Source organism: Balaenoptera musculus, chromosome 14, assembly GCF_009873245.2.
Source record: "Balaenoptera musculus isolate JJ_BM4_2016_0621 chromosome 14, mBalMus1.pri.v3, whole genome shotgun sequence".
NCBI classification, from domain to species: domain Eukaryota; kingdom Metazoa; phylum Chordata; class Mammalia; order Artiodactyla; family Balaenopteridae; genus Balaenoptera; species Balaenoptera musculus.
In genome coordinates, this window is record NC_045798.1 from 27,954,672 (window position 1) to 27,977,424 (window position 22,753).

Genomic DNA, 22,753 nt, shown 5'->3' on the forward strand with positions numbered 1-22,753 from the left:
CTCACTTGCCCTGGCTCTTACCACTGCTCCTGCTCCAGGGCCTTTGCTCTCGCTGTCCCCTCTGCCTGAAGGGCTCCTTCCCCAGACACCCAAACCGCACTCCCCCTCGTGTCCCGCAGGTCTTTGCTGAAGTCCCGGGCAGTCGACCTGTCTAAGGCAGTCTTCCCTCCCTTGGTCCCTGCTCTGCTTTGCTCTGTAACAGAAAGCGCTGTCTGATGTGCTGTGCATTTTGATTGACTGTTTCTTGTGTGTCTCCCTGTCGGAACAAGAGCTCCAGGAAGTCGGGACCTTTCCTCTCTTGTCTACCCCTGTATCCTGATGCCCAGGCCAGGTAGATGTTAGAGCTGAGGATGACAGTGCTGGCCCTTCCCAGGCCCCATTGGCTCAGGCCAGTGTCTGGAAGTGAGGTCGGTGCTGTAGGTAAGTTCAGGACCCTGGGAAGCTGTCTCCTAGAATTGCTTTTGACATGCCCAGAAAGGCCTCTGTGCTTGTCACTAGATGCATCTGATCCCTGAGTCCCCAACACGGGTCTCTTCTCCTGGGCAGAGGAGACTCTGCCCCTTCCCAGATGACCTGCTTCTGTTCTCCGGCTCCAGGATGGCCAAGCGGAGGTGTGCAGGCACAGATGCTGGAGGCGTGGAGCTGAGCGAGGCAGAGGCATGTCTACGAGCACATGTGGCCAGCCCAGGGACACAGGGGACCTTGGGTCTAATCCCATCAGGCCTGGGCTCCTGGCCTTCTGCCCACAGAGACCCCCTCCCCCCCCCATCATCCCATCTTTTGGTCTCATCTGCCAGCAGATGGCATCATCCAGGCTCTCCAGAGGGAAAAGTTTCCTCCCCCAGCTTGGGCTGGAGTTCCAACTTCCAGGTGTTGATCTTTGTGACTCCAAGGCTGGAGCCAGGTGGGGATGGTGGGGAGGTCCCGTGGTAAGGTCCTTGTTCATCACCCGGTTGGTGCCAGGCCGAGTGGAAGTTGGCTGTAGTGTGCAGGGCTGAGGTCTCAGGTCTGACTGGGGTAGGCGGGGCCCCCATCTCACCAAGCAACAAAGCGTGGCGAGGTGGCTAGTTGGAGGGTGGTGTGCTGAGGGTTCCCATGGGCTCTGACTGCGCTGGACAAGGTCAGCAGCTGGCTGAGTCCAGGAGCCAGACCCTTACGGGGCTCGGTGTCCACTGGGGTTCCTGGTGCTGTCCCCTGGCACAGCCTGACAAGCAGAGGGGCAGGCAGGGAGGGAAGGGCCTGGGTAGGTCTCCAGCTTAGTCACCTGCAGCACCCCTGCCCGCTTTTCTTTAGGAAATGATTTCAACTTGCTACAAACTTGAAAAAATAGAACAAAGAATCCAGTATGCTTTGCCCAATTCCTCCCAACTGTAACACTTTACCTAACCACAGTAAACTGTATTACAACCATGAAATTAGCATTGACCTTTTCTGAATTTTACCAACTGTCCTGCTAATAACCCTTGTCTGAGTTCAGACCCCTCATCCCACTTAGTTGTCTCTCCTTCAGTCCAAGACGGCTCCTCAGTCTGTCTTTGACTTGAACGATCCTGACACTTTCTGAAAAGCACTGGCCAGTTTTTTGGGTAGAAGGGCCTTCCTATGGGTTTGCTGGATCTTTCTTCACGATTACATTCAGGTTTTGCCTTTGGGGCTTTAATGTGGATACATGTCCCTCTCAGGAAGCCCTCCATACGTCCCTTTACTGGTGCTTTTTTCATTTTTATCGAGGCATCAACACACAAAGCAACACACGTCTTTCAAGTGCATCCTCTGATGTTGGTCGTGCGCACCTTTGGTCACCTGGTGAAGGGGTCTCCCAGGTTATTTCTTGCAAAATCACTGTATTCATTTGGCAGTTAGAGTCTGGGGCGGGTGGGAACTCTGCAACTCTGCCCAACTGACAACCCCCGTCTGTTTCTCATTCTTTGCCCTCTGTCTAGCACCCCTGGCTTTTGTCTGCAGCAGCCACCGTGCCGGCTGCCGACGGGAGAGCGTGTTCCCGGCGTTCCTGGGAATTCCCGCCTCAGCAAGAACGGTCCCTGCTCCACGGCTCAGCACCTTTGTCAAGGCTCCTCGCGCAGGATCAGCAAATGGAAAAGTGCCAGACACTTGCGCACACTTGTCTTTTTCCCCCTAGTGGTTATGTTTAATGCTTTTAAATGGAAAAATGGGTGATGTCTCTATGTGTACGGTCTCGTCCGCACCGTCCACACCGGAGAGGGACCCTCTACTCCCGGTTCCCGGCGTCCTCCGCGTTCTCCCGTTCCCGGCGTCACCCGCGCTCCCTGTTCCCGGCGCCCCTCGCGGCCGCCGTCCTCCGCGCCACGAGCCCCGCCCCGGCGGCGACCGTTAGCGCGGCCCCGGCCTCAGCTCCTGGTCCCGCCCACGTGGCCGCGCCATTGGGCCGTGCGCCGTGGCCGGGAGCGCCGCGCGCCGCCGATTGGCTGCCTCTGCAGCCCGCTCTGCGGTTCCCCCAATGCGGGGCGGCCGCGCGCCGGATTGGCCGCGCGCGCCAAGGTCCGCCCTCCGCTCGCCCCGCGCGGCAGGCGGGTCCCGCCGACTGGAGAGCGCCCGCGCGGCCCATCTGGAGGGCGGCGGCGGCGGCGGCCGGGCAGTTGGGGTCTCCGCTGCAGTTGGGCTGCGGGCAGCTCGGGCCGGCCGCGGGCGCCGGAGGTAGGTGCGGGGCGCGAGGGGCGCCCCGCGGCCGAGCGAGCGGGCGGGCGGGCGGGCGGCGCTGCGGCCTGCGTGAGGCGCGCCCTTCCCCTCCCTCCCTCCCGGGCCGAGGCCGCGGGCCGGGGTCCGGCGGGCGGCGGGGGCGCGGGCGGGCCTGGCCTCTCCGAGTCCCGGCCTTTGTGAAGCATCATGGCCACGGGCCTCGGAGCGCGGGCGGGGGGCCCGCCAGGGCCGGGGTCTGGGCTGGGGCCGGGGGCGGCGGCGGGCCCCGGGCCGGGGGGCGCCGCGCCGGTCGCTTTCCTCCCGGGCAGACACCGGGGTGTGAGGAGGCCCCTCGTCCCGCGGGCCCGAAGCCGTAGATGGCTTTCAGGCGGGAAAGGTACCAACAGGGGCGGTGCTCGCCCAGGACCCTGCCGGGTGTAACACAGTTTGGGAAATCTGAGAAGTCGCCCGTCTTCACCAAATGCTCACGGACTGAGTGTCACGTAGGTGATCAGGATATGGTTTTGTCGTAACAATGACCATGATAGAAATAAGTGGAAGGTGGCAACCTGTTGACAGTGGTACCTGTCAGGTGTCGTCCGATGGACTTGGGTTGCTCAGGGTAGGAACTTGATTTGTCATTTGCATGCTTGCATGTACCTTGTTACCCGGTGCACGACAGTCCATTCTGGGGCTGGGGACTGTGCCAGGCCAACCGCTAGGCGGGGATCCTGTTTCCTGGCGGCGGTAGAGTGGGCCAAACCCTGCCACAGGCGGTCACCCACCAGAGGGAGTGAATGGCCAGTCGGCAGTGCCGCCTGTAAGCGCGGGATGTGAGGCCGATGGAGGATGACAAAAGGACGGGATGAGGTCATACTGCTGCTGGGTTGGGCGGGAGGCTGCAGCGCGGAGAGGCTTGAGCGAAAGGCAGCAGCCACAGCGCTGGACCATCACTGACGGCACCTCCATGCCAGCCCAGCAAACGGACTCCAGTGAAGGGCACTGTCCAAGCGTCTCGGTTTTACCCTGTGCCGGGATCCAGGGGAGCCTGCTGCAAGTCTGCTGCTGGCTTACGGTCCACTTGGCAAGCAAGGTTTGCATCCGTGTGTGCAGTCAGCTGAAGCAGTAGTGAGGCCAATGGCAGGAGAGCCACCCTTTGAGCCCTTTGTGGCCAGCCACTGTGCAGGGCACTTCCCAGGGGTTTTATAATCTAACCGTGACCTTGGGGGTAGGAAAGTGAGTCTGACTGGTTTGGCCAGTCTCGGCTTCAGGTTGGAGCTGCCCTCTACTCCTTGGTGATCTCGTCCAGTCTCCTGGCTTTAATGCCGTCTCTCCTTGACATCTGCATCTCCATCTCCAGCCCTCGCCTCCCTTCTGAGCTGCAGCCTTATGCCTGTGGCTGCCTCTTCCACATCCCCACGTGTTACTTTGATGCCAAGTAGCCATGTGTAAACCTAAACTGTGATCTTCACTCACCCCAAACACTCCCCATGCTGCCTTCACCACCTCTGCGCGTGACACCTCTGTCCTTGAATATAGAGTCACTCCTAGGCCTCCATGCAACCCTCAGGACAGTTTCTCACCACCTCCAGCTTGACATTCTGGTCCAAGCTCCCGGTGAGCCTCTTTATTCTTTTCTTTGCTCTCACCCTTGCTCCTCCTACTGTCCATCCACCTGGGGTTTTTCTGGACCTACAGTGGTTCTTTTAAACTGCAAGACTGTAATCCCGAGGCAGTACAGACTGGAGCCAGCTTACCTGGGTGGTAAAGCAGCTCCACCACTTTCTAGCTGTGTGACCTCGAGCAAGTTGCTTCATTTCTCTATCCTTAACTTTTTCTCACAGTGCTGTGTGAGAGCTGGTGAGTGACAGTACATAAAGTGCTTAGAACAGGGCCTGCCTGAGGGTTGGTTGCCACTGCTGACCTTGGATCATGTGACCTCACCGCTTGGACCCTCCTGTCCAGTGGCCCATCTCTCAAGATAAGAGCCAGAGTCCTGCTCTCCCTCGCCCTCATTGACCTGGCCTCCTCTCTCCCCCCTGGGCATACTGCTGTCACCTGCCACCCCACGCTCCTACCTGGAGGCCTTTGCTCTTCTCGCTGTTGCCTGGAATGTCCCCTCCTCCCCACCCCAGCTACCCACCCGGCCCACTCCTCTACCTTCGGGTGGACGTTGGCTGTGAGGCCTTTGCTGCCCACCCTTTTTGAAGCTACCTCCCCTTCCCCAACTCCTTGCCTTGTTTTTTCTTGAACGGTTCTCAGTTTTTCTTAGTTGTTACTTGTCAGTCTCTCTGCTAAAATGTGAGCTCTGTGGCCAGGGGTTTTGTCTGTCTCATGTCTTCAGCATCTAAAACGGTATGTGTGTACCACCTGGAAGGTATTGATAGGTACCGACAGGCAACAGGAATGGTAAGGAGCTTGCTTAGGATGGCCTGCTGTGGAGCCCTCAGCATGAGCTGCTGCCCTTGGGGCTGGGCAGCTTCCCTGAGCTCCAAGGACCACACTCTCCACGGCTCCTTGGAGACTCCACTCTGCAGCTCTTCAAGGCTTCTATTCTTCAGTTTTTATCATTATCATCCTGGCTTCGTGCTGCTCTTAGCCTTTGAACGCGGTAGCAGGTGTCCCCGTCCTATGCCGAGTGTATCTTCAGTGCCCCCCGTCTCCTCACATCTCTTCATGTTAGCCTTTTCAGCCCCAGAATCACGAGTTGGCTCTTGCTAGGGTCTCTGCAGACCTGCCTGGTGCCGAGGGGTTTGGTCCTGGTCACATCTGTGTTCTGTAGCACTGGGTATGCTGACCTTCTGTCCTTCTCTGAAATGATCTTTCTTGGTGCCAGGAGACTGGCCCTACTCCACTCAGTGTTCCTCGTGTGTGTCTGGCTACAGCCTCAGCGATCACTGCGGTTCTGAGTCTGTCATCATTTGTGTGCTATGTTTCCTTGGTCCTTAGCACCTTTGACAGACATACCTGTGGGGGAGGTATTATGTTAAATTCCCACTGAATTCAGAAATGTGAAGACATCTTAGAATCTAGGAAATAGATTGACAGTCAGTGGTCGTTGCCCTGTAGTTCATGGTAGCGCCCCCATCAGAGTAGGTAGTCTTTGGGTAGTTGTTGGATGAGTTAATCAAATCTAAACAAGTCTCTGGTTTTTATGTTATGTCCCCTTCAAAGTTCAACCACCACGCTCTGTCCCTTCACTGTAAACTTCTTAAACATGTGGTGTCTGCTGTTTCCTGTTCTGTCTGCAAACCAGCAAGGTGCCCCGAGTGGGCGTGGGCACGCACATGTGTCTGCATCCGCGTGCATATGGCATGTTTGTGCGTGTGTCTGCACGGTGTGGGGGTGTACGTGTGAGCACATGCGTGCGTGTCTGCACGTGCTTCTGCTCTGGTGGGTGCTCTCCCTCCTGCAGGCCCCTGTGTTTGGATGGCCCCCTGCCCTGCCTTCTCAGCCTTGTGTCTTCCTTTCCGTTGTGCTTCTCCAGAGTTGCGTCCTCAGCCCTCTTCTCGGTCTGCATTCCCTCTCTGGGTGGCCTCTCCTGCGGTTTGGGTGACCGCCTGGCTGATGTGTCCTGGTAGCCTCAGCCCCGTTGGCCGGGTCTGCCCAGAGGCTTGGGGCGCCCTCCTTTGCAGGCCCTGCTTGACTGTCCCTCTGGGGAGAGGCCTCATTGGTCGTCACGGCCCCCTTGTCCCAGCTCTTCACCTCTGCCCACTCAGCAGTGCGGTCAACTCTATGTCTCTGCTGTTCTCGAGGGCGCGGGCACTGTGCCTGGCGCAGCTGTTGGCCTCCCTTCTCGAGTAGGGACTGAATTGTGGCCTGAGGGTCTCTTCACTCCTGGTGGCTTCTTGTTGCCCCCCAGGATGGAGCCAGGCTCCGGGTGGCTCCCAGGATTCCCCGTGCCTTGGCTCCAGCTGTCTCCTGCGGCTCCCCCGACCCACCCTGGCTGGGCTCCCTTCCCTGCGGCCACCACCCCTACCTCTCCCGGGAACAGAACCCCGCCACCTCTGGCTCCCCCAGCCCGCTGCATCACTGTCCCCATCCACGTGCCCCAGGGTCCCGGGTGACAGAGCCCCTGGCCCTAGTGCCGCAGAGTTGAGCCGAGGGTCTCCCGCTTGCCCTCTGACTGACCCAGCCCTCGCAGGTGAGTGGATCCATGTCGCTCTGGTGCTGGAGGGAAGCTGCACACCTTCTGTGTGTTCTGGAAAGGGCAGCCTTGCATTGCATGCTGGCTTGCCTTGTAAACTGAGTTAGGGGGTGCTGCGGTGAAGTTTAGTGGAGGATTTTTTTTTTTTTAATCCTTTTTGAGCCTAAATATAATATGGTTTTTGTGCTTCTCAAGTTGGAATTACAGTGGACAATTAAAGTATTTAATTTGGGACTTAAGGTACAATTTAGGTTCTGAAGAAAAAAGTAAAGTTCGATTGTTTTGAAACATAGAAGGTTCTCTTTTTAGGCAGCATTCTTTTAAGTTTTCACTGCGCTGTCAATAGCACTGGGCTCTTGGTACCAGGACACGGAGGGCTCTGTTGCGTTGTGACGACGCCTTTACGTCTCTTTGCAGGTGGAGGAAGACGGGTGCCCCTCCGGCTTGAGGACAGACTCGCTTAGTCGTCAGTCATTTAAGCTGAGTGCATTGTGATTTCCAATAATTGAGGCAGTGGTTCTAAAAGCTGTCTACATTAATGAAAAGAGCAATGTGGCCAGCTTGACTAAGCCGCCAGCGTGTGCAGCGCGGGCAGGACGGCACCCGGGTCTCGACGGACTTGTGCATGTTAGCTGTATAGATTTATGTAAGGTTTTTTAAAACTCTGGTCTTTTAAAATAGTCTTAACCACTTTTACTATGGAGACATGTGAGAGCCCCTCTCCTCTCCCGCGTGAGCCCGCAGGAGGAGCGGTGATGGAGAACCAAGCTTGCCCCCTCCGAGCGCTGCCCCGTGGACAGTCTCCACCACCTCCCCTGCAAACGTCCAGTGATGCAGAGGTAATGGACGTTGGCTCTGGTGGTGATGGACAGGCCGAACCCCCTGCTGAGGACCCACTCAACTTCTACGGAGCTTCTCTTCTCTCCAAAGGATCCTTCTCTAAGGCCCGCCTCCTCGTAGACCCGAACTGTAGTGGCCACAGCCCGCGCACCGCCCGGCACGCACCTGCGGTCCGGAAGTTCTCCCCTGACCTTAAGTTGCTTAAGGATGTAAAGATTAGCGTGAGCTTTACCGAGAGCTGCAGGAGTAAGGACAGGAAGGTGCTGTACACGGGAGCGGAGCGCGACGCGCGGGCAGAGTGCGGTCTGGCCCTTAGCCCTGTCAGTGGAGACGTGCATGCTTGTCCCTTTGGCGGGAGTGTTGGTAACGGGGTAGGTGTAGGGGGTGAGAGTGCGGATAAGAAGGATGAGGAGAATGAGCTGGATCAGGAAAAGAGAGTGGAGTACGCAGTGCTGGATGAGTTAGAAGATTTTACTGACAATTTGGAGCTAGATGAAGAAGGAGCAGGCGGGCTCACGGCTAAAGCGATCGTGCAGAGAGACAGAGTGGACGAAGAGGCCTTGAAGTTCTCCTACGAGGTATGTCGGCGTCCCCTCCTTTGGAGCACTCTTAGCAAAACCCAAAGAGAGGTGTTTGGGAATCGCAGCATCTCTGTAAAGCTGATGTTGCAGAGGAAAGAACACCCACAGGAGGTGGAAACGTAAATGTGAAAAGAGAAAGCCGTCAGGAATCCAGGTTTTCAAACTTTGCTAATGAAAAGTTTGGCTGACAGGTCTGCCTCGTACCCTTGTCCCAACTGAGTTGGAAGGAGCTGCTGGCCACGCTCCCTGGTGGCACGGGCACCTGCCTGAGCGTGTGCTTCAGCTGGCGGTTTCATCCCATTTGTTTTTCAGATGATCACGCAACATAGAGGCACACCTAGGCCCCCGAGAGCGCCTCCTTTCTGTGTCGTTGTCAGTGACACTGTGACACTTGCCTGGAGGGCACCGGGGGGCTGTGGTGTCTGAACAGCATATTTTGCAGGATGATTTTGACAACGATGTTGATGCTCTGCTGGAAGAGGGCCTCTGTGCTCCCAAAAAGAGGCGGATGGAGGAGAAATACGGAGGAGACAGCGACCACCCGTCAGACGGAGAGACAAGTGTGCAGCCAATGATGACCAAGATTAAAACAGTGCTCAAAAGTAAGTCGGGCCAGGAAGTAGCGAGTGTTCACGGGGCTTTGCACGTACGGGCATGAGAGCCCTCGGTGTCAGGCAGCAGGTGTGCGTCTGAGGCCAGGAGGGTCCTGTCTGGTGACAGGAAACAGACAAGATGTGAGGACACACCCAGATGCATGATGGCCCAGCTGCAGGTGGTGCAGATGCTGTGGAAACCAGAGCAGCTGGGCTTGTGCGGTGTGGCGGGGAGAGGCCTTCTGAGGGGGTTGGGCAGATCCCTGGGGAGGGGGCATCCAGAGGTGTGGATGGTGGGCCCAGAGGCGGTTGCTCGGCGCGGTGGCTGGTGATGGTTGCAGTCCGGGTTCTAGATTCTGTGCCAAGTGTCGGGGGAGCCACTGGAAGCAGGCAGGACTTGTTCCACAGTCTGGTCTGAAAGCATGGCTCGCGGTGCACGTGTGACTCCTGCACTTTGAGTGGGCAGAGGTGGAGGGGTCGGAGACGCGGTGGGGAGCGGTCAGGGGGCGCCCAGAGCTGGCCCGTGCAGCCCCCCTGCTGACGCGGAGAGGTCTGAGGGGGCTCCGTGTCTGTTTCTGTCTTGGCCTGGAGGCGCCTCTCAGTGTCTAGGTGGAGGTGTCAGGTGGGCGGTGGAAAGGGGCTGGAGGGACACAGGACTCAGGCACACAGGTTACACCTTCTGCTGAGCACCAGCGCAGGTGGCCAGCATGATGGGAGGAAACCGAGGGTGGCCGGCGTACAGTCTCCTGGCTGCGGAGTGGACATGTTGGCAGTGCTGGGCTGCGCGTCTGCCAAGTGGGCCGCAACAGGAACAGTAACAGACTATGAGATGCACGCGAGCTCTCCGGGCAGCCGGGCCAACTCTGTGACAGCTCACTATCGCAGACATGCCTTGTCCCATGATGTGCTCAGCTTGAGCTGTGTGAGTGCCTCCTTCTCCTTACTTAGCCCAGAGCTGGTTGCAGACAGCTCCGAGCTCAGCCCACGGTGGGCATGGGGGTGCCTGACGGGGTCTGTGCGTGTCCAACTTCACATTCCCTCCCAGGGCCGTCCTGACACAGGTGTCCGCTGGTGTTGGCCACGTGTGGGTGTCAGACCTGGCACAAGGGTGTCATTCCCTTTTCTGTGAGAGTAGCTGGTGCTGTTTTCATCTCATATGTGTCTTTTTAGATTTCACTTGGTTTTTCACTTCCGTTTCTGAATTTTTAACTTGTTCCCAATACCTGTAAGAAAAATAAGTTTTACTTAAGTCTTTGCCATGTGCTTTTTTCAGCAGCCAGGGCTGTCAGTGGCAGCTCGAACAGCACAGGCTTGTCACCTGGTCACAGGGAGCAGTGATCCACAGATGTGCAGTTACTAGCGAAGCCTACCCAGGCCCTGCGGTGCCTCTGGCCACACCTGTGGGAGGCGGGCGGCGAGTCAGTGTCCACGGTGCTTGCCAGCCGTGGAGGCAGAGCTGTGGCGAGGCCCTGTGTCTTGCAGAACCCTGCTCTGGGCTCCGTGGTGTGCCTGTGCCGTTCTAGGCTGGGGAGTATAGCAGTGAGCAGGGTGGACAGCTTCCTGCTGCACGGAGGGACTTGGAGCCTGTGGGTCACACCCAGAGGGACAGGCACAGCAGCAGAGGGAGAGCAGAGTTTTGCAGGTGGGGCTGGCTGGGGCTTTCTCTAGTGGAGGGCGGGGTGTTCCCCCACTACTACTTCTTAGAGGTTCTCTGTAACGTTGGGTCCACCTTGCTGTTGTTTCTGACACGGGTTGTAACTTTGGAAACATCCTGACAGTTCTTACTCAGTTACAAGTGTCTTTAAGTGATTGCAGGGTGTTCTTGTCTTCTGTGCAGGTCGTGGCCGCCCACCTACAGAACCACTGCCGGACGGGTGGATCATGACGTTCCATAACTCCGGAGTCCCCGTGTACCTGCACCGAGAGTCTCGGGTGGTCACCTGGTCCAGGCCATACTTCTTGGGAACGGGAAGCATACGGGTAGGGGACGCGTCAGTCGTGAATTTAGTCTCGTAAGTTGTAGGAGGAGCATGCATGTCTGCCCACGTTGCATTGCAGCCAGACAGGCAGGTGAAAGGCATCGGACGTTCAGACGTTTGGGGCCATCCTTGTAATCTGTGTTGCAATTTCACTATCCACAGAAACATGACCCTCCTTTGAGTAGCATCCCCTGTCTGCATTACAAGAAAATGAAAGACAATGAGGAAAGGGAGCAAAACAGCGAGCTCTCCCCCTGTGGGGAGGTGTCCCCTGCCAAGCCCCTGAGCCGATCTGCAGAGCTGGAGCTCCCCCTGGAAGAGCCCGACTCCTTGGGGGCTGACTTGGGGCCCCCAGATGAGAAAGACCCATTGGGGGCCGAGGCCGCCCCCGGGGCCCTGGGGCAAGTGAAGGCCAAGGTGGAAGTGTGCAAAGATGAATCAGTTGGTAAGTTTCCAGAGTGAACTTGGTCCCTGAGGAGGAAGGGACCTGTCCGTGCTTGCCTGTCCATTCCCTCATGGCTGGAGAGGCCGTCTCCCCGAGCTTAGGAGATTCTGCCTGACCTCTTGCTCCCAACCCGCACACTGGTGCTGCCCTGCCTTTTTCTCTGGTCATGTTCGCGATCTTTCCTCAAGTCTGGCTTTTCATGAAAATGGGACATGCTCGCATGGAGTCCTGGTGTACCAGTGCGCAGAGTGGGCGTCTCCACCATGTGGTGTGGGTGCCGCCCCCTTCTCAGACCCTCAGTTGCTCTCGGGTGTGGGGCGTTCCTCCCTGTCCCTCCTGCATCTCTTCCGTGGTGGCAGGCTGTCTTAGCCCCCATGCGTTTTCGGGGTCTCTGCCTCTGTCCTACTGCCCGGCCTGTCTGGGAACTCCTGCATGTGAGGGGCTGGGGCTGCTGCTGAGGAGGGGGACAGTGGTGTCTAGCTCCCCGTCCTGGCCAGCTCTGTCAGCATGTGGGCTGTTCTCGGGACCCAGCTGGAAGGGAGCCCTCCCTATAAGACTCTAACTTGACGGTCTGCCTCTTCACAACGTCCTTCCGCACACGCAGGACACACCTGAGTGTGCTCCTGTTTTTCTGAAAACACCTGCCTCCCACCTCTGACCTCATGGCGCTTGTTTCCAGACTCGCTTCTCTGCACTCATGTGTAAAGAACTATGTGGTTTCGGTTTGTCACTAAGTGTGCAAGCATGTTGTTCTGTAGCTCACGTGGAATCTCAGGCATCTGCCTGGCTGGGAGGAGGGGTGCAGGCAGGGCACCAGCAAGGCTGACAGGAAGCCCTGGGGTCCTGGGGGAGAGGTGGGATGAGTGCCATGGCCCTGAGCTGCATGCTTGCTGCAGGGCGTGGGGGCAGCCACGGTGGGCACGTGGTGCCTCGGCTGCTGCTGGCCGTCCGGCACCTGTTTCCGTATGGGGAGAAAGGTCCCAAAGGCTGGTTGTGCTTGGCTTTTTTTTTTTTTTAGGTTCCTTTTTGTTTGTTTATTTTTGTATTCTTATTCTTGCTCTAAATAAACTAAAGGACATGCCAGAAATTTGTCCCTAGGGGACCTGGCAGGGTAATCTGAGCTGGCAGAATGAAGGAACGTGACTCTTTACTTCCCTCGCCCTTGGAGAGGAAAGGGGAAGGGGGGGTATCGTGTGGCTGGGACCTGTCCTGCTCACCGGGTGGAGGGTGTGACCCACTGGTTGGGAGTCCGTGACTTGGGTCTCTGGTGAATCCCGTATAGACCTCGAGGAGTTTCGGAACTACCTGGAGAAACGCTTTGACTTCGAGCAAGTTACCGTGAAGAAGTTCAGGACATGGGCTGAGCGTCGGCAGTTCAACCGAGAAATGAAGCGAAAACAGGCTGAGTCAGAGAGGCCCATCCTGCCGGCCAATCAGAAGCTCATCACTCTGTCTGTGCAGGACGCGCCCACGAAGAAAGGTGAGCGGGACTCGCAGGTCTGATGTTCCTGGGATGTGTGCTCCAAGGGTGCTGCATCGGCCTGTGTCTGCCCTGCGGCGTAGAGGTCCTCTCCCTGCGGGCTGAGGTGTGGTCGCTGCGGCCCCTGCTGTTGCTGAGACGGCCCCTCTTGTTACAGAGTTTGTCATCAACCCCAATGGGAAGTCGGAGGTCTGCATCCTGCACGAGTACATGCAGCGCGTCCTCAAGGTCCGCCCTGTGTACAACTTCTTTGAATGTGGTGAGTGTGACCTTCCCCATCTCACTCCTAAAGCATCAAGCACGTCACTGGGGTCACCGCCGGGGAGGTGGCAGCTGACTGTCAGTCCCCTCTGCTGGGTAGGAACGAGAGGGGAGGTCGAGGGGGATCAGATGGTCACCTCCCCACACCCCCTCCCCACTGCGCCTCCGAGGGTGGAGGGGCCGCAGCCCTGCAATGGCCACCAGCTGTCCTCTGGATGCCCTCATCACTCTTTAGTGAAAACCAGAAGCTCAGCGTCCGCCATCGTCTTCCTGCTCCTCTGGCTCACAATGTCTGCGTCCCACCGCTCGCGCTCCTCCATCCATCTTTCTCAGACGTTGGTCCCTGTCCCCCTCGACTTCCTGGCCATGCTCTCTGCCTGCTGACTGTCCCTCAGCCCCATCCCAGTGCCTCAGGGACCCCCCCGCCAGGCCTCTGCCTTCCAGCAGCAGCCCTACCCCCACCTCGTCTGTCTGTCAGTGTGAGCAGATTGTGTATGTGCATGTATGCTTTTAACGTCTTGGCAAGTGTGTTTTAAAATGGTAATTTTAATTTTAAGAGAACCCAAGTGAGCCTTTTGGTGCCTCGGTGACCATCGACGGTGTGACCTATGGATCTGGAACGGCAAGCAGCAAAAAACTTGCGAAGAATAAAGCTGGTAATGTGCCTGCTTGGTGTCAGAGACCCGTGTTGGCCCACCAATGGCTAGGGAAGGCTGTTTATGGGGCAAGTCTGTTTTATTTATGTAATTTACTTGGATCTTTTTAAATTATGTACTCATTGGAAAAGATTCAGATAGAAAAAGTAAAACGTGAGAAATGAAAGTAGAAGGCCCTTTTCCACTCAGATGGCTGGGCCAGCGCCTCCCGCCCCGTCCCCAGTGCTCACAGATGCTGGTTTCTTTGTGCTGCCTGAGCCCAGGGCACCGTCTGTTTAAACCCAGCAAGCCAGGGGTGTGCTGAGAAGGAGAACAGGCGGCATCTTCCTCAGGTGGTTTTGACGTCCATGAGGACCATTTTCCAAGTCCTTCCAGCTCCAGACTTGGGACTGCCACTCTCGGAACACAGCCAAGCAGGCCCTTGGGAAAGCTGGTGGTTTTTGGTGGACGCCTGATGCTCCTCCTGCCCGTGGCCTGCTGCTGGCTATATTCCTGGTACACCTTGTTGTTGGCGTGCTTTTCCAGAAGCCACTTAGCCCCAGCACCAGGGTTATTTGGCCTCTTCTGGGGAGTGGACCACATCGCAGGCACGCGATGGATGCACCCCGGGCCCTGGCGCCACCATCGCCACACTGTCTTCAGAGCAGCTCTGCCCCTTACAGAATGCGGAGCGTTTATCGCAGTCTAACCGAGTCTTGGGTTGGTGGAGTGTGCTCCGGGGCTCAGAGTGCCCCTGGGCCTTGCTCTCTTCTGGTGGCGAATGCCGAGGGTGATGGGACCCCACCTTACTGTCTGGCTGACCCCGTGTGAAGCTGTGCTGGGCTCACAAGCTCTGCCTGGTCCCCAGGAGGCCTCCTGTCCATTTTAGAGAGATTCTCTCCAAAGGCTCTTCCTGCTTCACAAGTGGGGTGTTCCTGGGGTCTCGGAGCAGAAGCCTGTGAGGGTCCCATAGTGGGTGGGGCCATCCTCGTGGTGCCCTGCCTCCCACCCCCACCCCATGCTCCTCCCCACGTGCTCTTCATTTTGCACCCCTGTTAATGGGGTGCCTGCACTCGGCTTCCCGCCACCCCTGCGCTCGGGCCTGCAGGCACCTCCCCAGAGTGTCCTTTTGGCCCGGCTGCTGCTCCCCACCGCACCCTCTGCCCGTGCCTCACCTGCAGGCTCTTGGGGCTCTGTCCCCGGGGCCCAGGCTCCCCTCGGCCGTGGGGACCCCACCCTCACCCTCAGGGTTCCTCTTTCCACAGCCCGGGCCACGCTGGAAATCCTCATCCCGGACTTTGTTAAACAGACCTCTGAGGAGAAGCCCAAAGACAGTGAGGAGCTGGAGGTGAGGGTCGTGAGCCCGCCCTGGTGTCAGGCTGTGCTTGGGTTTAATCGCCCTGGTGCCGGGTGCTCCGTCTCTTGTACTTCATCGAAGAGACCTGCTTGTCTTTGTGCAAGCAGAGGAAATGTTCTTGTCGGAGATTTCTGTCATTGTGTCTTGCCATGGGTCGTGAGAAACTGCGGGTAAATGTTTCGGAAGGAAGCCACGCTCTGCTGACAGCAGATCCAAAGTCGAGTGAGCCTTTGAGGCAGAGGCTGCAAAAGCTAGATTGTTCTTTATGTTAAGAACCATTTAAAACTATTTGTTAAGTTTTTTGGGTAAATATGGTCCTATGATTATTTGTAGCAAGGGCTTCTCACTCTGAAGAATGCATTCTTATTTATAACACCATAAATTTTTCCCTTTTAAACTACACAGTACAGTGGATTTTTGTACATTCAGAATATTTTCATCACTCCAAAAAAAACCTCTGTCCCCATTAGCAGCCACCCCCATTTCTCCCCGTTCCCAGCCCCTCAACCCCCAGCAGCCACTCATCTACTTTCTGTCCCTGGATTTGCCAATTCTGACGTCTTCTGTCAGTGGAATCATACGATGTATGTTCCTTTGCGACTGGCCTCTTCCACTTCACGTGCTATGTGAGTTGTGAGTATTACCAGATTGAGGACGTTTCTTCCACTCCTGGTTTGTTGACAGTTTTTGTCAGGAATGGGTGCTGGATTTTGTTTTTTCTGTTTCTGTTGAGATGATCTCGTGGTGTTTGTCTTTGACTTTACTGATGTGGGGGGGTGTTTCATTGACTTTTGAATGGTAAACAAACCTTGCATTCCTGGGGTAAATCCCACTCAGTCATGGTGTATAATCATTTTTATGCGTTGACAGGTTTGGCTCACTGATATTTGTTAAGGATTTTTGCAGCTGTACTTATAAGGGATACTCTTCTGTATTTTCTTTCCTCGTGATGTCATTGATGTTGGTTTCAGGGTAATACTTGCCTCATAGAATGAGTTGGGAAGTGTTGCTTCCTCTTTCATTGTGTGGAATAGTTTGCGAAGGATTGGTATTAATTTTTTTTTTAAGATATACCACACGCTTCCTTGGTGGTACAGTGGTTAAGAATCCACCTGCCAATGCAGGGGACATGGGTTCGAGCCCTGGTCCAGGAAGATCCCACATGCTGTGGAGCAATGAAGCCCTGCGCCACAACTACTGAGCCTGTGTGCCACAACTACTGAAACCTGTGAGCCTAGAGCCCGTGCTCCATCACAAGAGAAGCCACCGCAATGAGAAGCCCGCACACTGCAATGAAGAGTAGCCCCCGCTTGCCACAACTAGAGAAAGCCCGCGCGCAGCAACGAAGACCCAACGCAGCCAAAAAAAAAAAAAGATATACCATGCAAGCACAATATTTATTCATTCATTCATTTATTTATTTATTTATTTATTGGCTGCACTGGGTCTTCGTTGCAGCACACAGGCTTCTCTAGTTGTGGCGTGCAGGCTCTGTGGTTTCAGCACACGGTCTTAGTTGCTCCGCGGTATGTGGGATCTTAGTTCCCTGACCAGGGATCAAACACACATCCCCTGCATTGGAAGGCAGATACTTAACCACTGGACCACCCGGGAAGTCCTGTTATTAATTTTTTAAACACTTGATAGAATTCACCAGTGAAACAGTCCGAGCCTAGACTTTGCTTGGTTTTGAAGTTATTTATTTACTGATTCAATCTTTTTGTTATACATCTTCAGATTTTCTACTCCTTCTTGAGCCACTTTTGGGATTTTGTGTCTCTCTAGGAGTTTTCCCACTTGATCTAGGTTATCTAATTTATTGATAAATACACATTCATAGTATTCCGTTATGATCCTTTTGTTTAAACTTTTTTTTTTTATAAATTTATTTTATTTTTATTTTTGGCTGCATTGTGTCTTCATTGCTCCGCACAGGCTTTCTCTAGTTGCGGCCAGCAGGGGCTACTCTTTATTGGGCTGCGCAAGTTTCTCATTGTGGTGGCTTCTCTTGTTGCGGAGCACAGGCTCTAGGCACGTGGGCTTCAGTAGTTGTGGCACGCGGGCTCAGTAGTTGTGGCTCGCGGGCTCTAGAGCACAGGCTCAGTAGTTGTGGCGCATGGGCTTAGTTGCTCCATGGCATGTGGGATCTTCCTGGACCAGGGCTCGAACCCATGTCTCTTGCATTGGCAGGCGGATTCTTAACCACTGCGCCACCAGGGAAGCCCCTTATTCCTGATTTTTAGCAGCTAGAGTCTTTCCTTTCTCTTGATCAGTGTGACTAAAGGTTTGTCAATGTTGTTGGTCTTTTCAAATATCCAACTTCCGGTTTTGTTGATTTTTTTCCTATTGGTTTTTTATTTTCTATTTATTTCTGCTCTTGCCTTTATTATTCTTTTTTTCTGCCAGCCTTGGGTTTAGTTTTTTCTTCTTTTTCTAGTGTCTTAAGATTAAGGTATTGATTTGGGGTCTTCTTTTTAAATGTGGAGTTCACAGCTATAAATTTTCTTCTGTGTACTACTTTGCATCCCGTAATTTTGCTTTAATATATGTTGTGTTTCTTTTGTCATTTGTCTCAAGGTATTTTCCTAATTTCTCTTGTAATTTTTTTCTTTAAACCAGCGGTTATTTTAGGAGCATTTACTCTTCATATATTTGTGAATCTCCCAAATTTCCTTTGGTTATTGATTTCTAACTTAATTCCATTGTGGTTCAAAACATAGTTTTTGTGATTTCAGTCAATCCTTTTAAGTTTATTGAGGCTTGTGTTGTGACCGCCTGAGAGGATGTGCACTGTGTGTTTCTGAGTGGAGTGAACAGGCGTCTATGGGTTGAGCTGGTGTGGGGTTTGCTCTTCTCGTTCTTGGTGGGTCTTCTGTTCTGTCTGGACTGGTGTTGAGTCCCCAGCTGTTACTGTTGAATTGTTTATTGCTCCCTTCACTTGTCAGGTTTTGTTTCATGTATTTTGGGGCTGTTAGGTGTGTATGTGTTTGTGGTATTGTGATATAAAATACACGTTTGGTCTTTGTCCTTGGTTCCTGGTGGGACCTTCTAATGTAGTAAATAAATTAACGTTTGGTTTTTGTCTCCAGTTCCTGAAATAGTTCCAGTTGATAAAAGTGAAGGGAACGTTCTATTCTAACCCCTTCAACTACGCCTGAGTTCATGTTCAGGAGGTGACTTTTGGAAGCCCCGAGGATGGGGGTTGGTTGCCAGGGGAACTATCATGTAGTCAGAGGTTGGACTTCCAGCCTTGTCCTCTGCCTCCCCCAGTGCCCGGGGAGGGGTGGTGCTGGGGGTTGGGTTCATCCTTCGTGGCCAGGGTCTGAGCAGCCTGGCTCACACAGCGATGCCTCCGCAGACACCCTGACTAAGGGGCTCGGGGTGCCTCTGGCTGGCGGACCCATTGAGGTGCTGGGGGGGGCGGGGTTGTGCTCAGAGGGGGATGATTTCCTGCTTGCTGGAACCAGGGCCGCCTCCTGATGCTGGGTGGGGAGGAAGCCCCCTCCCTGCCAGAGCAGCAGGTTCCAAGGCTTCTATACGAAGAGGGCAGGGCTGGGGTTGATGCTGCCACAAGGCGAGGGACACCTGGGACCCTAGTAACTGGACAGTCTGGGAAGGCACCTCCCTGAGACACCTCGAAGGAGCGTGTGGTTCTGCGTTATGGCTGCCCCGGGAGGGGGGCCACAGTCCTGAGTGGGAGCCGGGGGCCATGGGGTCAGAGCCACCTCTGGGCTGGCGATGCCCCTGTCACCAGCTTCCTTTTTCTCCCTGAACCAGCTGGGCGTCGCCTCTTAAGAACCTTGGTCACGTTTCTGTTCTGCCGTATCTGGTCACTTTCTCTCTTCTATAACCTCACTTATGATGGTTTTCAAGCTTTTCTTCGAAGGTTGTGTGTCTTTAGACTTCTGACCGGTCGTCTGATCAGCCTCTGATTCAGGATGGGCTCCCCAGGCCAGCGGGCAGGCAGCCCGGCCCTTGCCATTCCTCGTTTGTGTCACGGGCTGCTGGGCGGGGAGGTGTGGGATGTGGGGTGCAATGTCTCCGAGAGGTAGTGGTGGGGGCAGGAGGCCCCTGGGAGAGGCGGCAGCACGGGAGCCGCTTCACGGGGCTGTGGGCGTGGCCAGCACTGTGACCGGCTGCTTCATTTTGTAGTATTTTAACCACATCAGTATCGAGGACTCGCGAGTCTACGAGCTGACCAGCAAGGCTGGACTGCTATCTCCCTACCAGATCCTCCATGAGTGCCTTAAAAGGTAAGGGGAGTGGGTGGTGGGGTGCTTCCCTGGCCATCGGGCATGGGGGCCTCTCTGGGGTGCCCAGCACCCTTCCACCCAAGGGGCCAGATGGCGTGTGGTGGGAGAGTCCCTCCTCTTGGGCGGAGCAGCGGTTTGGGGAGAAGGGTTGGTGCTGTCTTGATGGGCCCTTGGAGGGCTTTCTGGAAGCAGCCATTTCGTCCCCCTCAGCTGATGTCACCTACTGTCTGTTTTCTCCTACAGAAACCATGGGATGGGGGACACCTCCATCAAGTTTGAAGTGGTTCCTGGTAAAAACCAGAAGAGTGAATATGTCATGGCGTGTGGCAAGCACACAGTGCGCGGCTGGTGTAAGACACACACCCCTCCCCCAATACACCCACACACAGGCTTTCAGTGATCCCGGGGACCACTGCCCTGGCATAAGCCGAGCCTCAGCTGTATGCTGACTGCCCACGGTTGTGCCCACAGCATCTCATGTCCACGTCTGAGTCACAGCTGGCCTGAGTGCAGCTGTGGGTGTCCCGTCCCCGGGCTGGTCATTTTGGCTGGGCTGTGTTGCTCCCTGGCTGCCACCACTGCCCCTGTCCAGCCCTCGGTCCCTGTAAAGGGAGCAGGAGCCTCCTAAGACAGCAGCAGAGCCCCCCCGCAGGGCCCTCTGCTATTGCTGGGCACCAACTGTGCTCTTCACCTAATCTGGTGTTTGGATATAACCTTACTTGAAAAGAAACTTTGTGTAACTACTGTAAACACAGACCAGCACTGGGTAAGTGAGAAGGTCATGACCAAGCAGGCCCTGGGTGTGCCCTGTGCCCTGCAGACACCATTCCTTGCTGAGACCAGCCCTGAGCAGGTGGGCAGGGCATAGGATAGATCCCCCATCTGAGCCAGAGGCCCTTGCTGCTCTCCAGGCCTGTTCTGCACCCTGGCCCCACCTTCTCTCCATCTAGAAACGTCCCCAGCACAGGATGCCCTCTGGATGCTCCCCCACCCCTGTGTCTGCCCTGCAGGTGCGTCCTCTGTATCGGCAGATGTGGGCTGGGGGCCGCGAGGCCTCATAAGCTATGGCCTTGGGTGTGTCCTGACCTCCCCGAGCTTCTGATGGGCTGTTCTGCAGGACGGGCAGGGCTGAGGTGCTGTGCCCAGTGCAGCGGCTGCGCCTTCTGCCCCCTCCCGTCGGGAGTGCCCCTGTCTGGACGAGGTGGCCCTGTGGATGGCTGGTATCTATGACTCCCTCTCTCCATGTTTCCTCTCAGGCAAGAATAAGCGAGTCGGGAAACAGTTAGCTTCTCAGAAGATCCTTCAGCTGCTGCACCCACATGTCAAGAACTGGGGGTCCTTGCTGCGCATGTACGGCCGTGAAAGCAGCAAGATGGTCAAACAGGTAATGGGGCCCCCCGCTGGCATGGGGGGCCAGGGGCAGAGTCAGGCTCTGGCTGCACGGGGAGGGGATGGGGTGCGGGCCGGGGCTAGAGGGAGAGCGAGCAGACCACACACAGCTCTCCTCGGCCAACTAACCCAACTTTTCAACAGCCCGTGTGTGTCATCTGTTTTGTTTCTGCTCTTTGGGCCAAGATCTCAAGATTTTAGCCAATACCCTTAGGTTTTTGTCTTTGGGGTGGAGAGAAGTACAGGGAAGCGAGGTTTATGTTCTTTGATTTTTTTTTTCCCTGACGTTTACAGAAACAGTCTGGGTCACCAGCCACCCCAGTGAGTGGTGGGTGTGGAGGGTGGGGACTGTGGGTGGTGACCCCCAGGCCGTCTGTGAAGAGCTCCTTGCTCTCGCCCTGACAGGGTGGGTGAGGGGAGGGGACACTGGGCCCCAAGGTGCTTGGCCCTGCATTGCTGAGCCTCTGCCTTCAGGTCTGTGCTTCTGTGCATCGTGCTGGGCTGTGAGTGAGGGGAGAAAGCTTGCTTGGGCCCGTGGTGGGAGCCCCCTGGAGCTGGCAGGCGAGGTGTCCTTCCAGGGGCAGGGGAGTGTGGCACCCATGGCCAGCAGGCATCCTCAGATATGGTTTCTTCACCCTGGACGGGCCTGCAGGGAGTTCAGCATCTGGGCCCCACAGGCTCCCAGGGGCCGCAGTGCCGGGGCGAGTCCTGTCCTGCAGTGTGCTGTCCCCCCGGCCGAGGCTGTGTCCTGGTCGCTCCTGCCTGAGGGCTCTGGGCATGTCGAGTGCCTGGCCAGTGGCTATGTCAGAGGCCAAGGGGGCCAGGGAGGAGGAGGAGGCAGTGGCAGAAGTGGGGACAGCCGGCAGGCAGCCAGCCAGGCGGGTCAAGGGAGGGGTGGCCCCAGACGGTCCTGCGAGCTGGCTCTGCTCCCCAGGAGACGTCGGACAAGAGTGTGATTGAGCTGCAGCAGTTTGCCCGGAAGAACAAGCCCAACCTGCACATCCTGAGCAAACTGCAGGAGGAGATGCGGAGGCTGGCGGAGGAGAGGGTGAGGCCCGCCCGCATGCCCTCGGGCTGTGGCAGTGCTGGAGAGCTGGCGGCCCTGGCCTCCTGTGCGCTGATGTGGGGTCCCCGTGGGGCTTGTCGGGGCAGCTTCAAATCCCTGGTGGCTGTGACCTCCTTGACCCTGCACTCCCGGGCATGCGTCTTGATGCCCACAGGAGTGCCAGCACGTGGTGCCCTGTGAATCGCGCACATTCTGCAGCCCCGCCACCAGCCTTTCACCGAGGTTGGGCTGCAGGTTCCCATGTTGCCTACATCCCTGACCTTGGCTGTTCTTCCAGGAGGAGACGCGGAAGAAGCCCAAGATGTCCATCGTGGCATCTGCACAGCCTGGCGGCGAGCCCCTGTGCACTGTGGACGTGTGATGGCTGGTGGTCCGGGCTCAGGGGCTGCCAGCTCTGCTGCGGGGGAGACCTGCCCTCACTCTGCAGCCCCGGGTCTCCAGTCCACAGTCCCCCGCCACTGCGTGTCTGACAGCCAGGCCCACGCAGCTCTTCCTTGGGGGCCACCCACAGGTCTGGGTGGCCGTGTTAAAGCATCGACTCAGCCTGCCACACAGGTGGACACAGAGAGGTGGGAGGTCGCCATGGACCTCTGCTTGTGTGGACATGCTGCAGACTGGTGTTATGAAGGTTTTCATGAATTTTAGTATGTAACAGGCGCTGACAAGAAATGATAGTTGGATGACATGAAATGAGAAAGCCCTGCGCCTGGGGCTCCCGTGGGCACCGTAGGGACCTGGCCAGAAGGTGCACGCTGGCACCCCATCCCCTTCCCCGCCTCCTGGGTTTTCCTTTTTTCTCTGAAAAAGTTATAGTTAGGAAGGAGTATTTCAGACCTCTTTGGTTTAAAATAAACACAACTTAGTATCAGAACTATTTTTCAGAGGCTGTAGGCAAACCACCAAGGTGATCATTCTTTGCCTTGAAATGCATTGCCCGTGATGTGGATGAAGGCACCTGTCCCTGCCCAGCTTGCTGCCCCTGCCTGGGCTGGGGTGCAGTGCATTCTTCTAAGTCTTAATGCCCCCAAAACATGCCTTCTTAGACACTGAGGCCCCTCACCTTCGCTGG

The 22,753-nt window shown here is 56.1% G+C and overlaps 1 protein-coding gene across 3 annotated transcripts; it reads left to right on the forward strand.

The window, feature by feature from the left end:
- Positions 1 to 2,549: 2,549 nt before the first annotated feature.
- Positions 2,550 to 22,660, forward strand: DGCR8 (DGCR8 microprocessor complex subunit). 3 transcript variants are annotated; one of them, XM_036874277.1, is made up of 15 exons: positions 2,550 to 2,676; positions 7,223 to 7,451; positions 7,550 to 8,223; positions 8,669 to 8,828; positions 10,657 to 10,799; positions 10,961 to 11,243; positions 12,526 to 12,723; positions 12,881 to 12,982; positions 13,542 to 13,640; positions 14,885 to 14,967; positions 19,129 to 19,229; positions 19,473 to 19,579; positions 20,486 to 20,613; positions 21,553 to 21,666; positions 21,962 to 22,660. In XM_036874277.1, exons 3-15 carry the CDS (start codon positions 7,561 to 7,563, stop codon positions 22,043 to 22,045), a joined length of 2,265 nt encoding a protein of 754 aa, XP_036730172.1. In that variant the 5' UTR covers positions 2,550 to 2,676; positions 7,223 to 7,451; positions 7,550 to 7,560; the 3' UTR covers positions 22,046 to 22,660. The 3 variants fall into 3 exon arrangements, with proteins under 3 accessions (XP_036730172.1, XP_036730169.1, XP_036730171.1); XM_036874274.1 differs by having other exon boundaries at positions 7,223 to 8,223; XM_036874276.1 differs by having other exon boundaries at positions 7,223 to 8,223; positions 21,556 to 21,666.
- The last annotated feature ends 93 nt before the right edge of the window (positions 22,661 to 22,753 follow it).